Source organism: Xyrauchen texanus, chromosome 10 (genome assembly GCF_025860055.1).
Source record: "Xyrauchen texanus isolate HMW12.3.18 chromosome 10, RBS_HiC_50CHRs, whole genome shotgun sequence".
In the NCBI taxonomy this organism is placed as follows: Eukaryota; Metazoa; Chordata; class Actinopteri; order Cypriniformes; family Catostomidae; genus Xyrauchen; species Xyrauchen texanus.
In genome coordinates this window covers 39,829,844-39,845,101 of record NC_068285.1, presented here as the reverse complement: position 1 = coordinate 39,845,101, position 15,258 = coordinate 39,829,844, and the positions used below count along the sequence as shown (strand labels likewise).

Here is a 15,258-nt window from a genome sequence, read left to right as displayed (position 1 = left end):
TAGCAAACCAGAAGTTTGGTTAATTTCTGCGAATAAATTAGTTCATAATAATGATTCAATAATTAATTTGCATAATCAATCAAAAATGTTAACGGTAATACATGTTTTAGTAAAATGTAAATATTGCTGTCAATTTTGATGTATTGTTATATTGGTGTATATAAAATTATTAAACAGTGAAAAAACAATATTCCTTAATTGTTTCTTTTTTTTTTTAATTGATCCTAACATGAAACGTTATGAAACTACTTGGCATCAATGGCGTTTTGGTTAAAGTGATGTTTTTTCTATTTTGTCTTTTTAAGATCACATAAATGTTATAAAAACTCTGAAAACCAATGAGACATTAGAGATTTAGAAACTTGTAATAGCTAATAGCTATATTGCTCACTCCTAGTGGTTGTATATGTGTATGTGAGTTCTTGTTTGGTGTGTACATTTTCACCGGTTTCATGTTGGCCATAACACACGTTGCAAAAATTGCATACTGGGCCAAAATATTTCTTTACACTGTGGTAAACAATAATAAACATTATGGAAGGCTGATGCACTGGGAGATATAACTGGTTTCTAACATGTTGTTCTCTCTCAACCTGATGGAATGTAATGCAGACATGTCAACAATGGCACATCTGGTTTTAGTTGTGACACTGTTCATTTGTATTACGTACTGTTTCTGGTGAAACCAAAATGTAAAGTCATTAAAAAGTTTACAGCATGAATGGCAAGTCCTTAAATTTCCGCAACAGTAACTTCTCTCCTGGTCTGCAGGTTGCACATAGGTAAAGGCGTGCAGCTAGAGTGTCGTGGAGAAGGAGACATCTGGATGCGCTGCATGAGCGATCACGCCGTCTTTGTGCAGAGTTACTACCTGGACAGAGAAGCGGGTCGAGCACCAGGAGACGCTGTGCACAAAATCTACCCAGGGGCATACATTAAGGTGATACATCAGAGATGTCACGTACACATTTAACACTGCAGAAAAACATTTCCTTAATTAGTATTTTTGTCTTGTTTTCTAGTAAAAATATTGAAATATTGTTTAAACTTGACAAGCAAAAGGGCATAGATTGACTTGTTTTCAGAGAAATCTAACAACACTTTGTGAGGTTTATGCTTAAAACAAGAAAAGGCTATTTGGAGTAAAGGAAAAAAGCTTATTTCAAAGGAAATGGAAGCACTGGCATAGCCACGGGTGGGTCTGGGTGTGCCGGTGCCCACCAAATCATTGTCTTATGCCCCTTTTCCACCAACAGCCAAAAGCTTGCTGGCCATGCACCATGAACTGCTAACGTCAGAGGCTGTTGGGCTGGACAATGATAGCAACCAAATCTTTCAAAACAACAAGAGCTCAAAAAATGAAACTAGATTGCTGTCATTATAACAAAGGTATTTACACACCTGATGCGTAGATCAGATGCGTGTTCAGTTGATGGGCATCCCGTATCATTGAAGCCATAGCATTGGTCTAGCACACCCAGGCTGTTCTAACCACTTTATTTTCCTCCTCTAATAAAATATTTGTAGGGCAGTACACATTTACGTCTTTTTTTATCTGTAATTTCATCTGTCAAAAGACACCGCAGCAAATTGGGCTAGGAAAAGAACGGTCAATTCTATTGTTAAAATGTCTATTCTGTTTTTACATTTTCAAAAATCTCTAAGATAAATCCCCTGAATCCCCATATAATATTCAATATCTGTTCCCAACCACAAGGCCTCCTAATGTTCCAAATGTTATGCATGTAAAATAAAATAAAACCTTTTTGAGTGTACTCAAAAGTGAATAGGGTTGATTGACTTTAAGCATTCTTAAAATAGACAAACTTTAGAAGCTAAATGTCCTAAATAGGCCCCTGGCTGGAAACAATTAGCTAAATATTAAATAAATAAATAATGTACAAATCTCATACGATCGATAATTTCTGTTGGCCCATGCTACTGGTTGGGGGGAGCGCAAAATGAGTCAAAGGGATTGTTCGCCCCAAAAATGAAATTCTGTCATTATTTACCAATCTTCACGTTCGTAACCATTATGAGTTTCATTCTTTCGCGGAACACAATAGGAGATATTTTGAACGATGTTCACGCTAGGGTTCATTATCGATTCAGATTTCCTGATTCGATTCTGATTCACAAGCTCTTGATTTGATTCGATTTGTTCTTAAATCTGATTATTTTGGGTGTATTTCAATTATAATGTCTGTTTTGCTAGTATATGAAAGCAATTTGACGATTTTCAATACCAATTTTGATACCACAACAAAATGCTTACTCATTTGATTAAATGTTTGTAAGAACTCCACATTCGGAGATTGTAGGAAGAGACGGAGAGCAATGATGCAGTCAAGTAAGGCTCTTTATTTCTCTGCCTTCAACACTCTGCGTGCAATCTTCTCAGAGCTTTTCTCAGTTCAATCAGATCAGTGTCACACAAACTTTGTTAACATAGACTTCTGTGAGTCTTCAGCTTCACAGTATGTATAAACTTCAATATAAACTCTTCAGCTTCACAATAAACATTTAATAAGACACGCCAGTCACTGGTCACTCGTGTCGTTCTCTCTCTCCTCTGGGGGTGATGTGGCCGTTTATATGCCACTCTCCCCATGCTCACTGGAATTAGAGACATGTCTTAGACATAATTTAGCTTCGGCGTAAGCGCCCTTACTGCTTTCTCTCTCTCCGGACGGACGTTGTTTCTAGTAACTGAGTAATACTTTCTTAAAAAAAGTTAACAGTAAAAAATGAAGAACAAAGAAACAAATAAAAAGCAAAAGAACAAAGATAAAAATGTATTAAATAAAAGAATAAAATAGTGCTTGAAGTATTTTAAAAGCAAAAAGTCACAAAATGTAACAAAACTACTTAATTTACTGGTCTTCGCTATGATTATAATACATTCATATTTTTAAAAGTTACTAAATGTATTGAGCCAAAATCAGTGAGTGGTTTTCTCGATTTTCTTGTTGTTATTGTTTGAATAATATTAACAACATACTAGACAGCTTCAGGTCTATAAGGCTGCATTAACATCTCAAATACCTTTATATATTTTATTTATTTATATATATATATATATATATATATATATATATATATATATATATATATATATTTAATTTTACATTGCCCATATTTCTGTAAAGTGAAAGCATGTAGTGAACAAAGGGTGTCCAGCTCCAAACACTATCCGTAAGACTTTTCTGCTATACTTCAAGTTTTATAAAGCCATACGCCAAATTTGTGCAACAAAGAGACCAAAATTTTAGTCGTTACTGAAAATCTTCCCCTCTGCAGAAGTTGTTGTCCAGATTCAAAACTTTAGTTATAATGTCATCGACATCAAAATAGCATTGCTTCTTGCATTTGTAGTAACCAAATGCAACACCCAATTTATGAATCTTAATGTGGGAGGAAGATTGCCATGATTATTAGTGAGGAACCACCAAATCAATTGACTTCATATGACTTGGAATAAAGCGCTTTTACTTTACTACATGTCACTGTGAACTTTGTATGAAAAGAGGAGTATAAAGATTGTTAAAAAATAGAAACGACGTGAGGGTTGGTGAGCTATCATTTTAATGCCAGACTTGATGGGCTATAAATACCACTTGGGAGCTGTGTATTTTTGCTACCTGTCACATTAGTTTGGCTAAATTCCGAGCTTCACTTTTTTATAAGGATGTCCAAATTGTTTCTTGTCAACTGTTGTTTCAGGACACTGCACAGAGGACTGTTTGTTTCATTCACTCCGGAAGCAGTAAATGTGAGTGTGTAGTTTTGTGTCTGCAGGTGTTTGACCTCAGACAGTGTCACAGGCAGATGCAGCAGCAGGCGGCCACAGCGCAGGCAGCAGCAGCAGCGCAGGCGGCCGCAGTGGCAGGAAATATTCCAGGACCTGGAAGTGTTGGTGGAATTGCCCCTGCAGTCAGTGAGTATCTGAATTTACACATTAAAACTGTAAAATCATATTATTTATTTCCCTGAGGTTGATTTATAATATTAGTCAAGTTTTATTTGCGCTACAAATGGTTATAATTTGGTTTTTAATCGCTATTTTACACCCCTTCTCAGACCACTAAACAGGCTGATTTAGTACCTTTAAAGTCAACATGAAACAACCCGGTTTTAATTGATTGGATTGAAAAGTGGTCTCTATATGACAGGTGGTTAGAGCCGAAAAGGAAAGTATTTTAAGAGACAGAGCAGGCTAATACTATAGCGCAAGATAATGAAGTCAAAAATGTTCTTTCTTTGGAAGAATGAATAAATCATGCACAATAAGTTAATAAGTAGTTCATGACTAAAAATTACACTTGTAAGTGACTAGTTATGGACTTGTTTGGCATTATAAAGTATTTATTAAGCCTTTATTAGCTGATTTCTTATTCTTTCTTTATAGCTACTTTGTATTTGCATTAGTCATAACAATGAATTTGTCAAAAAGCAAAAACATATCAATAGATATTATGATGCAGTACTCTGTGTGAATGTGAGGCTTATAAGTATGAAATTCATGTAGAATGTATATAGTATTTCAACAAAGCAGGGAAAATAAGCATTAGGGTTTGGTGTAGGGTGTTTGTGGGACTCTAAATAACAATAAACATTCTGCAGGGATGCTCCTATACTGTATGGTAGTATTTAATGAGGAGTGCAAATAGCATCTAATACTATTTGCCCTTAGTCCATAGAGGATGCTTTTTGTTGCCATTTACACAAAGCAACAAAAGTCTCTGCCTTCTGCATTTATTTTATACTTATAAGTTGCACATTCACAAAGTGTAATGAGAACCTATAAAGGATGTACTGTATTTTGCACTTTACTTGCTATTGGTGTCTTTTGGTTTTACCTAATAAGTTGTTAGGAAAAAACGAATGTAAAGAGGCTATTAGGCAAGGGTAAGAAATCAACCAAACAATGGCCTAAAAAATATATTTTAATTCCAAACAAGTCTGTAAGTTGTCCCTTACAAGTCATTACATGACTTAGTCATTAATCTATACTAAAGTGTTACATATATATATATATATATATATATATATATATATATATACACACTGGTGTCCAGAAGTTTGGAATAATGAACAGATTTTGCTGTTTTGGAAGGACATTGATATTTTAATTCACCAAAGTGGCATTCAACTGATCACAAAGTAGAGTCAGCACATTACTGATGTAAAAAACAACACCATCACTATTTGAAAAAAGAAATTTTTGATCAAATCTAGACATTTGACCCCCATTTCCAGCAGCCATCCCTCCCTTTGAAACAGAAAACAAAAAGAAAAGTTTAGAGTGGGCAAAGAAACACAGACATTGGAGAACAGATAATTGGAAAAGAGTGTTATGGATCTTAATCCCATTGAGCTTTTGTGGGATCAGCTAGACTGTAAGGTGTGTGAGAAGTGCCCGACAAGACAGTCACATCTATGGCAAGTGCTACAGGAAGTGTGGGGTGAAATGTCACCTGAGTATCTGGACAAACTGACAGCTAGAATGTCAAGGATCTGTAAAGCTGTCATTGTTGCAGGTGGAGGATTGTTTTGATGAGAACACTGAAGAAGTTTAAGAATAAATAAATCAAATTGTAATAGTAATTTTTCATGTTATTAATGTCCTGACTATACATTGTGATCCGTTAATTGCCACTTTGGTGATAAGAGCAAATAAGAGCAAAATCTGTACATTATTCCAAACTTTTAGATGTCAGTGTGTGTATCTCTCTCTCTCTCTCTATCTAACCCCTTTTCCTAACCATACCTCAACCTCAGTAGCAGCAAATGAGAATTTTGTAGAAAAACATGTAGTTACACAATAAATACATTGTATTGTATGTATTTTTGTCATGATCATAGTAGTACAATTTTGGTTCATAGTAGTGAAAGACTACAACCAAGTTTTAGTGCCATGTTAAAACATTTTCTTTTTTACGATGTTGAGAATAAAGTCATCGTATTCCGAAAAAGTACAAATGCTTTGAGAATAATCTCATTATATGCCTTTTATGAGAAAAAAGTAAAAGTTTCAAGAATAAAGTCATAGCATTTGTTACGTCATCATATTTTAACAATAATGTCAAAATTATGAGAATGAAGTCCTAGCATTTTGAGATTAAAGTAATATATTGCATGAAAAAATTTGAATTACAGAGGAAAAAAATCACAATATTAAACAGAAAGAACGGATGCCGAGCCAGCAGCTTCATTAATGAAAGAGATGCATGTGGAGGATTCAGTTAAATCATACTTTAGAATAGGATTTGGTGCATTGGTACAGTTATTATTAGTATCCGGACAGTGCCGCTGTTATGTAGGAAACTGAATTTATTCAGGAGTAAGAAGCAGACAGACATTTGTGTAGTCCAGCTCCGTGTGGGGTGATGCGCTCTGCTTTTTTGGGGGTTTTTGCTTTCAAAACAATAGTATAACTGAAGGGATGTTACCACTAAGAATGTTTTGAAATGGGCCTTTGTATTTCACAGAAGTTCCAGTTATTTTTTGCTTCACTTGAGTGTAAGCCTGTATCTCATGCCTCCCTTGACAGTTGCCCACAGGTTTAAAAATCCTGTACTAATGCACACCTCATTCATGAAAAGAGATCTCACAAAAACTTCCCACAATAAATTCAGCTCAGCAAACTTGACAACGAAATTGCACAGCCAATATTATCTCCCTGGTCAGTGTATGTAAAGACCCAGTTGCTCCAATTTGCTGCTGTTCACCACATTGATGTTACTTTCCTTAAAACTTATTCTCAAAATATTAGGACTTCAATTTAAAAATTATACAATTTTACTTACTTAAATTGGACTTTATTCTCAAAATAGTATGACTTTAATCTCATAATGCTATGACTTCATTCTCGTAATTTTGAATTTATTCTCAATATATTTCAACATTAATTTCATAGTGCTATGAATTTGTTCTTATAATACTGACTTTATTCTCGAAATCGAAGAATATTTATTTTGACATGGCACTAAAACATAACTGGGACAAAATATTTTAATATATAAAAAATGACACATGGAGACTTCAGTAAATATTTTTGAGTGATAATGCAAATGAGTAATTGAAATATAAATCGATTAATTGAAATGGAGAGTTTGGACTGATTCATAGAAATTATCCAAACGTATCTACCCTAATGCTGTTTTTAGAAGAAGTTTAAATAAGAGATGCTATTAATTGAATCAAAAGAAACAAATATGAATTAACATTAAGGAAATTAAGCCTACGTTTAGTTCTATTAGGATTTATTCCAAAGTGAAATTATTTTAAGGACATTTAAACTCAATTTACCCAATTCTCATTACAGTAACACGTCCATATGTTTTACTTTTACTATTCCCATTGATGATTTTCCATGATTTACAATACTTGATTTTGTATTGTATTATAGTAAAAAAAGATGCTGTTGTACATTTTTTTTTAATTAACATCAGTGTAATGCAGTACCAAATTATTAGTCATATTCAGATTTTTTAATTTTTCCATTTTTAGTCATTGCAGTAATGAGAGTATCATAATTACCATGTAATAATAATTACCAATTTTTTTGCACTGTGGTAATAAGAATGAAGGGTTTAAATGTGCACATATTTAATGAAATAGAGTCAAAATGTAAAAAATCTTAACGGCTATATAAATGGGATTGATTTTCTTTGTGTAATATATAATTTCTTAATTATTTCTTTTGATGTAAAATAGGACCTGGGCAAAACTTCAAAACAGCGGGCATTTATTTGGAAAAAGATTGCTCTAGCTCAGAGTATTGTTTGTTTTCTTGAATGACAAAATGAAACAATTAAGTGTCTTCTGAAGTTATATGAATTTCAAATTGTTTATTTCCCAGGTCTCTCAGCAGCAGCAGGTATTGGTGTGGATGACCTCAGGAGGCTGTGTATTCTGCGTCTGAGCTTTGTAAAGGGCTGGGGACCTGACTACCCTCGCCAGAGTATCAAACACACGCCCTGCTGGGTGGAGGTCCATTTGCACCGTGCGCTGCAGTTGCTGGACGAGGTGCTGCACACTATGCCTCTAGCAGACCCTGGACCTGCTAACTGAACAATACACACTCACTACACACACACACTGTACTCGCTAAAGTAAGAGTGCAAACCACGTTATGTGCTAACATCGCCATTGTTGGGTTTGCATTTATATCAGTCGTTAGAATCCCAGTGAAAACACCACAGAAATACACTACTCTAAAATGTATGTTTTTAAAAGATATTTCTTCACGTTCTGTTGTTATTTAGTGATATGATACATTTGTAGATTTTAGGTGAATCTCCAAAAAAAAACATGTCAGGGTCATACTTCACCCCTAAAATCAAAAGAAATATATGTATTTTGCATAAAGAAATTGGAGCCAATTAAGCACATTTTCACGCAAATATCTCATTACTGTAATAAAACTGGATGTTTGCTCAATGTTGATTCTCATTAGATTCCAAGTACTTTGAAACAGTAACAACTGTATTACAATTATTTGATTTAAATCAACATAAATTGAAGGAAGTACAACAAACTTTACCCTTGTGCATAAGTACAGTGCAATTTAAAAAATATATGATTATTTTTCACATTACAGTGGGGGTGTGCTTATTCCCCCCCATTATGAAAAAACGCTTCCCCGCCAAACACTTTTTTTCCGGGTTTCCGTGTTTTAGGTGTTATACGGTAAGGAAGACCCCTGCGCATGTTTTGAAAGAGTACGCAACTCTTTGATCAAAGAAACAGACTGCGATCGTCTCAAACATGAAGAAATGGAGTATTGAGAAGCTCAAAATATCAGACATAAACATACCTTTTTCTCAGCTTTTTGTCTGAAATGTTGTTTTTTGACAAAACCGACCTCTGTTCAAGTCGCAATAAAAAAAGAACAAATGAAGATAAAAAGCAGAGGCTCAGATCTTTATTGTGATATATAGCATCTTCATATATTCATGGAAGAAATTTTAAAAAGTTTAGCGAAAATCGTCGAAAACCCTGGCGGTGGCTGGCAACTATTTTTTAAAAACGCTGGCGGTGTTATGAAAATAATGTCACTTTTTTTTATGCGTAATACAATTTTTCATTATTTCTTTTGATTTAGGGGTGAAAATGGCCTGGACATATTCCTGACAGGTTTCGTGAGATTGACCCTTTCGAATTAGATGTTTAGTACACATACCTTTGTGCTACAGGTCAACTAATGAATGCAAGTTTACACAGGGTTGCAGATTAAGTTCAGGGAAATAGCTTTATTGTCCATATGCCTTTTTAGCTTTGCACATCATGCAGTTATACTAAGAATATTAGAGCCTAATAGTTTGCAATACTGGTAGACAATGCTTACGATCTGTCCTGCAAAAAAATAATTTAAGGGATCAGTTTCTGATCATATAATTGAGCGCAACAATGACCGTCCATTTTTAGCCGTCTTGGTTGCGGTAGTATTTTTCCAATAAATTTTTCCATACGGATTTCATAAAATCCTACATAAAATAGTTCTAAGCCATGAACCAAACCAATCAGCTTCAAGATGAATAACAATATTACAAACATAAAGTATTTGAAAACAGATATTTTATGAAGCAATGAACTACAATCCTATGAAGCACTGTGAGTGATACTGTATAATTGTAATAGAAAAGATAATATCAAATTATTGACTAAGTCATTGACTTTAAGTATAAAGTACCACATATTTGCAAAATATTTAAACTTCATGGGAGGGATTGACCATTTCTGAGCTCAATTTCCATGGGAACAGTGACTTCTCCGATTGGTGGATCTCTCTTCAGGTTTATGGGTAGTGTTGTTCTTCACCAGGTATTAGCAACTGAACATGATTTTAAAAAGTTTACTGACTTGTGGCAGAGTACTTTAGAATACCTTATACAGAATACTAGAGCAGTTATATGTTATTGCAAAGAACATTTTACTCTATGGAGATAAAGAATGCCATTCTTTATGCCATAAAGAAACCAACTGTTGCACTCTATTACACTCTGGTATCACATAAACAAACACACACACAAACACAACACAGTCAAACACCACTTATGTTCAGGTGAGGAAGAGACTGTTCAGCCTCCACCAAGTTTTAAACAGAAATTTGCTCGAAGTCTACGGGTTTAGTAGCACTAAATGCCTCAGAGGAAACAAATGTGGCTATGTTGTCGCTGGTCACTTCAGGAAACAATTGAAAGGACCAGTTGATGTTGACATTCAACGTTAGCAATGAAAACTTTCATCTGATGAACAAAGCTGTACCGGACATCTCCTTAAGCTAGTCGGACGGATAATAAAACAAACTTTCAAGACAAAATCCTGTTCTCTGTGCTTGTGCTGTGCTCCTCTAAATGTGGATCTGAACTCAGCTATCGTAAATGCTGCTTACTATCAAGGCATCTTATTAGTTAGACTTGCAATAGCCTTCCAGCTCCTTTATTTTCATACCAAAAAAAAAAAAAATAAAGCCTGAATTGTTCAGCTTTTAAAATGGTGGTATTAGTATTTGTGATGACGCAGTTCGGTGTTTGTAACCAAATCATTCGCCATGTGGTGTAACTTCACCATAGCCAGAATACCTCATGATAACAAGCATGAACCCAGTGGATTTTTCTTTATGCCAAAATGTGTCTGGAACGTTCTATTTTCTGGACCTCATGTTCACCTCATACTTTAACCAAATCAAAAGGGGGCGTGTCTTGAAAAGGATCGAATGTAGATGCACCAACTTCGTTTCGAACTCGAACAATGGGTTTTTTGCCAACACCAGTTACTCAGCTTTTCTTATTGTTATCTTGCCCAGCAACTCATTTTCTAATAGTTATGGCAGTATTTTCAAACTGTTACAAATCCGAGTCACAGCCCAATACTTTTATAAACTTTTGCAAGCGGGTAGAACATTTGAACGTTAAACATTTAAGCATTGTTTTGCTGTCTTCCCAAGTAAAAATGTGTACTGTACTGTTAAAGGACATTATGCATTCATTGAAAGACCCTTGATATTACTTTATTTTAAATGTACAGCCAATAAAAATGCAAATATATATAAATCCAATAGTAAACATGGAACCTCATTATAGTATGTTAATGTCAACATGAAATCAAAAAGGACCCTATTTACGTTATTTTGTCTATTTTTTCTTATTGTGTGCATTCATCCGTGCAAATTAGGGCTGCACAATTCATCAAATAAATAATCGAGATTACAATTACTCCTGCCACAATTGTCAATTATAGCAGTTTATGTTCGTCTGCTCTTGTTGTGTCGACATCTTCTTTTAGTTTTCTATTTAATGTGTTTTTTGTAGCAGTTGGGCATTGTTACCAATCGCAGACAACTCTGTTTCTTGCTTATGTGTATAATTTTGTCATAATTTGATTATTTTTTTTATGCTTTAAGAGGACCAATTATAAAGATGACTGTTTATGCACTGTATTCATTTACTGTTTAAATATTCAAAACAGCAATGAAGTAATTCAGGAACACAGTTTTCAGCTTGCTTTGGATGTGTAGCTGACATAAAAGATATGTCGTGTAGTTGATTCACCAAAAATAAAGTACAACCCTTGTTCGAAAAAGGTTGGGACAATATGGAAAAATGCTTATAAAAACCAAAAGTAGTGATTTGTAAATTATTCTATTCACCTTGTGCTATATTAAAAGCACTTCAACAACACATTATTTAATGTTTTAGCTTGTGAATTTATATTTTTTATATATACACACATTTCAAATCAGATGATTTCAACACGCTCCACAAAAGTTGGGACAGTCGAGTGTTTACCACTGTGTAACATTTGCCATTTCTACTAATGACACTTATTAAGCATTTGGGAACTGAAGACACAAGTTTATTAAGTTTAACAAGCAGAATTGTCCCCCATTTATCCATTATGCAGGTCTATGTCAGCTGTGTAATTGTACGGGGCCTTCATTGGCGTAAGTAAAAATGCCATGGATATCATAAACATGGGCTCTGGAATACTTTGGTCAACCTTTTTCAGTCAAACCATTCGCATCTGCGTCCACAGATGCAAGTTAAGGCTTTACTATGCAAAGGAGAAGCCATACATCAACACTGTCCAGAAGCGCCGCTGACTTCTCTGGGCCCGGTCTCATCTGAGATGGAAAGCAGAACAGTGAAATCGTGTTTTGTGGTCCGACAAGTCCACGTTTCAAATGATTTTTATAGAAGAAAGAGCCATCTTGTTCTCCGGGCCATAGAGGAAAGGATCATCCAAGCTGTTATCAGTGTCAGGTCCAAAAGCCAGTGTCTGTATGGGCCAAGGATGTGTCAGTGCCCATGGCATGGGTAACTCACACATCTGTGTGGCACCATTAATTCAGGAATGTATTTACACGTTTTGGAGCAACACATGCTGCCATTCAGACGCTGTCTATTCCAGGGACGTCCCTGCATTTTCTAGCAGGACAACAGCAAACTACATACTACCGGATTACAAGTGCATGGTTGTGTAAACAGAGAGTGCGGGTGTTACAGTAGATTGGCCTACCTGCAGTCCTAACCTGTCCCATTTGAGAATGTGTGGCGCATTATGAAGTGCAAAATACGGCAACGGAGGCCTCTTAAAATTACACAGCTGAAAACCTGCATAATGGATGAATGGGTGAAAATTCTGCTTGCTAAACTTAACAAACTTGTGTATTCAGTGCCCAAATGCTAAAAAAGTGTTATTAGAATAAATGGTGGTTACTATCCCAACTTTTTTGGAGTGTGTTGCAATCATCGGATTTTAAATGAGTGTGCATAAAAAAAAAGAAAATGCAATTCACAAGGTAAAACTGCACATTAAATAATGTTGAAGTGCTTTCAATATATCACAAGGTGAAGAGAATTTGCACATCACTTCTTTTTATTTTGATTAGCATTTTCCATGTTGTCTCAACATTTTCAGGATTGGGGTTGTATTTGAATTTAAGTGATATTAATCAAGATGAATCAATTACAATATCAAGGGAAATAATCGGCAATTATGATTTTTTTTGTTGTTGTCATAATCGTGCTGTCCTAATGCAAATTACTCCAAAGAAGTAAAATGTTTATCTCTGTAATCTTTCATTAAAAAAATAATCACTTGCTTCGCCTCTCTAAAAACTTAACTTTTAAAAAGTTCCTAAAGTTTCACATAGGTCGTGTGGACAGGGAAAATAATGTCAACAAAAAGAATAGATACTTTGGTATTGTTTTAGGTACTATATGCAGTATTTCTAAAATCTTGCCAATATTAATTTAATGGCCGTTAACATTAGAGTTATAATAGTAGTATAGAAGAAGTGTAATAGTAGAGTTCTTGATAAATTTGTAGTTTTCATTGGAATACGTGGAGATTTGATATGGAACGGCCACGTCTCACCGATAAATCAATTTCCCAATGAATAAAGTCCTGTCTTACATTTTTTCCTCTTTGAGAATCCCATTCCACCTGGGAATTTAATCCCTTTTCTAAAATAAAATGGGTTGCGAATGCCATTTCATGTTGACTTTAATTACACATCCTGACTAATTTCAGTGTTGACAAGTATGAGCTGTGATCATTCACAAATTTAGAGGGTTGAATGATGTTCTGCATTTCCAGTATTGTTGACACAGTAATAATCTTTGTGCCTTTCTCTTTGTGCTCATTTGTTCATAGATGAATATCTTAATTACTCAAAAAAAGGCCTTCTCAATAATGTTCTCATTTTGACTATAATCATCAAGGTTTCACTACAGTTGTAACCAATGCAGCATGTCAGAGGTTTTAGTCCTCTTCAGTCATAGAGTATTTTCTGGATTCGTTTTGACTCTATATGACCGTTTGTAAACTGGGCGATTCAGAGGATGCAAACTTCTGCAGGGTAGTTCACGTTTGCTCAGGTCATGTTAACGTTTTTGAGCCCTTAGGTTAATTTATTATAAGGCGTAATGCCTTGTTTTCTGTGTTGAACATTAAAAAGACTTTGAATTTCAATGTCGGTTATACTCATTGTTTTGATGAGTGTCTTTGTGCTGCATTTCATTGGATATGTGATACATACAGTCGACAACCTGCAATTTAAACACAAATATTACAATGTATGGCTGTATTTTGAGCACAGATTGCAAAGACACTTTGCAATGTAGGCTTAACTTCAATCTGTGTGGAGTATCTGTAAACCAGTATACTTTTTTGAGGTAATTTTGGGTGAAAACAAATGGCCCAGCTCTTGTGTGACACGTCTAATACACAACTTGGTGTTGTAATAACATGTATATGTAATAAAAGCTGGAAACATTTATTATAAGATAGTCATTGACTGGTATCTCAATGTCATTAACAACTTCAGTGCAGCTTGCTTAGAATTACAGGTTTGATTCTAAACATTGTATTGGTTTAAACCATTTGCCAGTGATATAACATGATTCTCAGTCAATGTAAAGTTTATTTTGCCTTAAATGCTGAAGAGCCCAAATATAATTGTGACAGGTACATTTACTATTATCATTGTAAAGTACTTTCACTTTACTTACCTCTCAACCGACTCTGTTCTGTTCTGTTCTGCACTGTAATTCAGTTTTTCTTTCACTGTAAATTCACTTTTTGTTTTACACATACATATATGGCCTACCCCCTTGCAACACTGTAACTTAACTTGTGTGTTTTCACTGATGGATATACTGTATTGTGTAAGACTACAATGAAAGCCAACATGTATGTCAGTAACATGACAATCACCCAACTAGAAGTCAAATCAACAGCATTCCATATTTTAAACCTATTTCTTACAAGTATTTATCAGTATGTTATCCAGTGTGACTATATTTGAATTTACTATTTTATTGATATTGTCATTTCAATTCTTGTTGTTATAATTATTCTATTGTTAAAGGACATTCTGCTCCTGTATGTTGACTGTACACCAAAGTAAAAAAGTCATTTTGATACAGAAACGTTTCTGATGTGTTTCTTTGAGAATATACATTTAGGAAATAATTCATTAAAAGTACTAAAGAAGAACGTTATCAAATATTTTTGACAGGGAGGACTAAGAGAAAAATGTAAGATACGGCCATTGAAAGTCCTTATTGATCGACCACTATTATAATATTAAGGGAGATGTGCGCCCCAAATTCTATGGTGGTTATGGCCCTGGAACAAATATTTAATTAATATTAATTATTCACTATATAATGTCTAATAATTATATCCCATACTGAATATCAAATTATTCATATATAATATTCTAGATATCCAGGTGGCATAAAC

General features: G+C 34.6%; 1 protein-coding gene across 1 annotated transcript in view; it reads left to right on the top strand.

Moving 5' to 3' along the window:
* Positions 1–14,929, top strand: part of smad10a (SMAD family member 10a) — a 31,027-nt gene extending 16,098 nt beyond the window's left edge. Inside the window, 3 exon segments of the mRNA XM_052135686.1 lie at positions 772–940; positions 3,799–3,937; positions 7,865–14,929. Of these exon segments, the coding sequence (XP_051991646.1) occupies positions 772–940; positions 3,799–3,937; positions 7,865–8,076 (520 nt within the window). The 3' untranslated portion in view covers positions 8,077–14,929.
* The last annotated feature ends 329 nt before the right edge of the window (positions 14,930–15,258 follow it).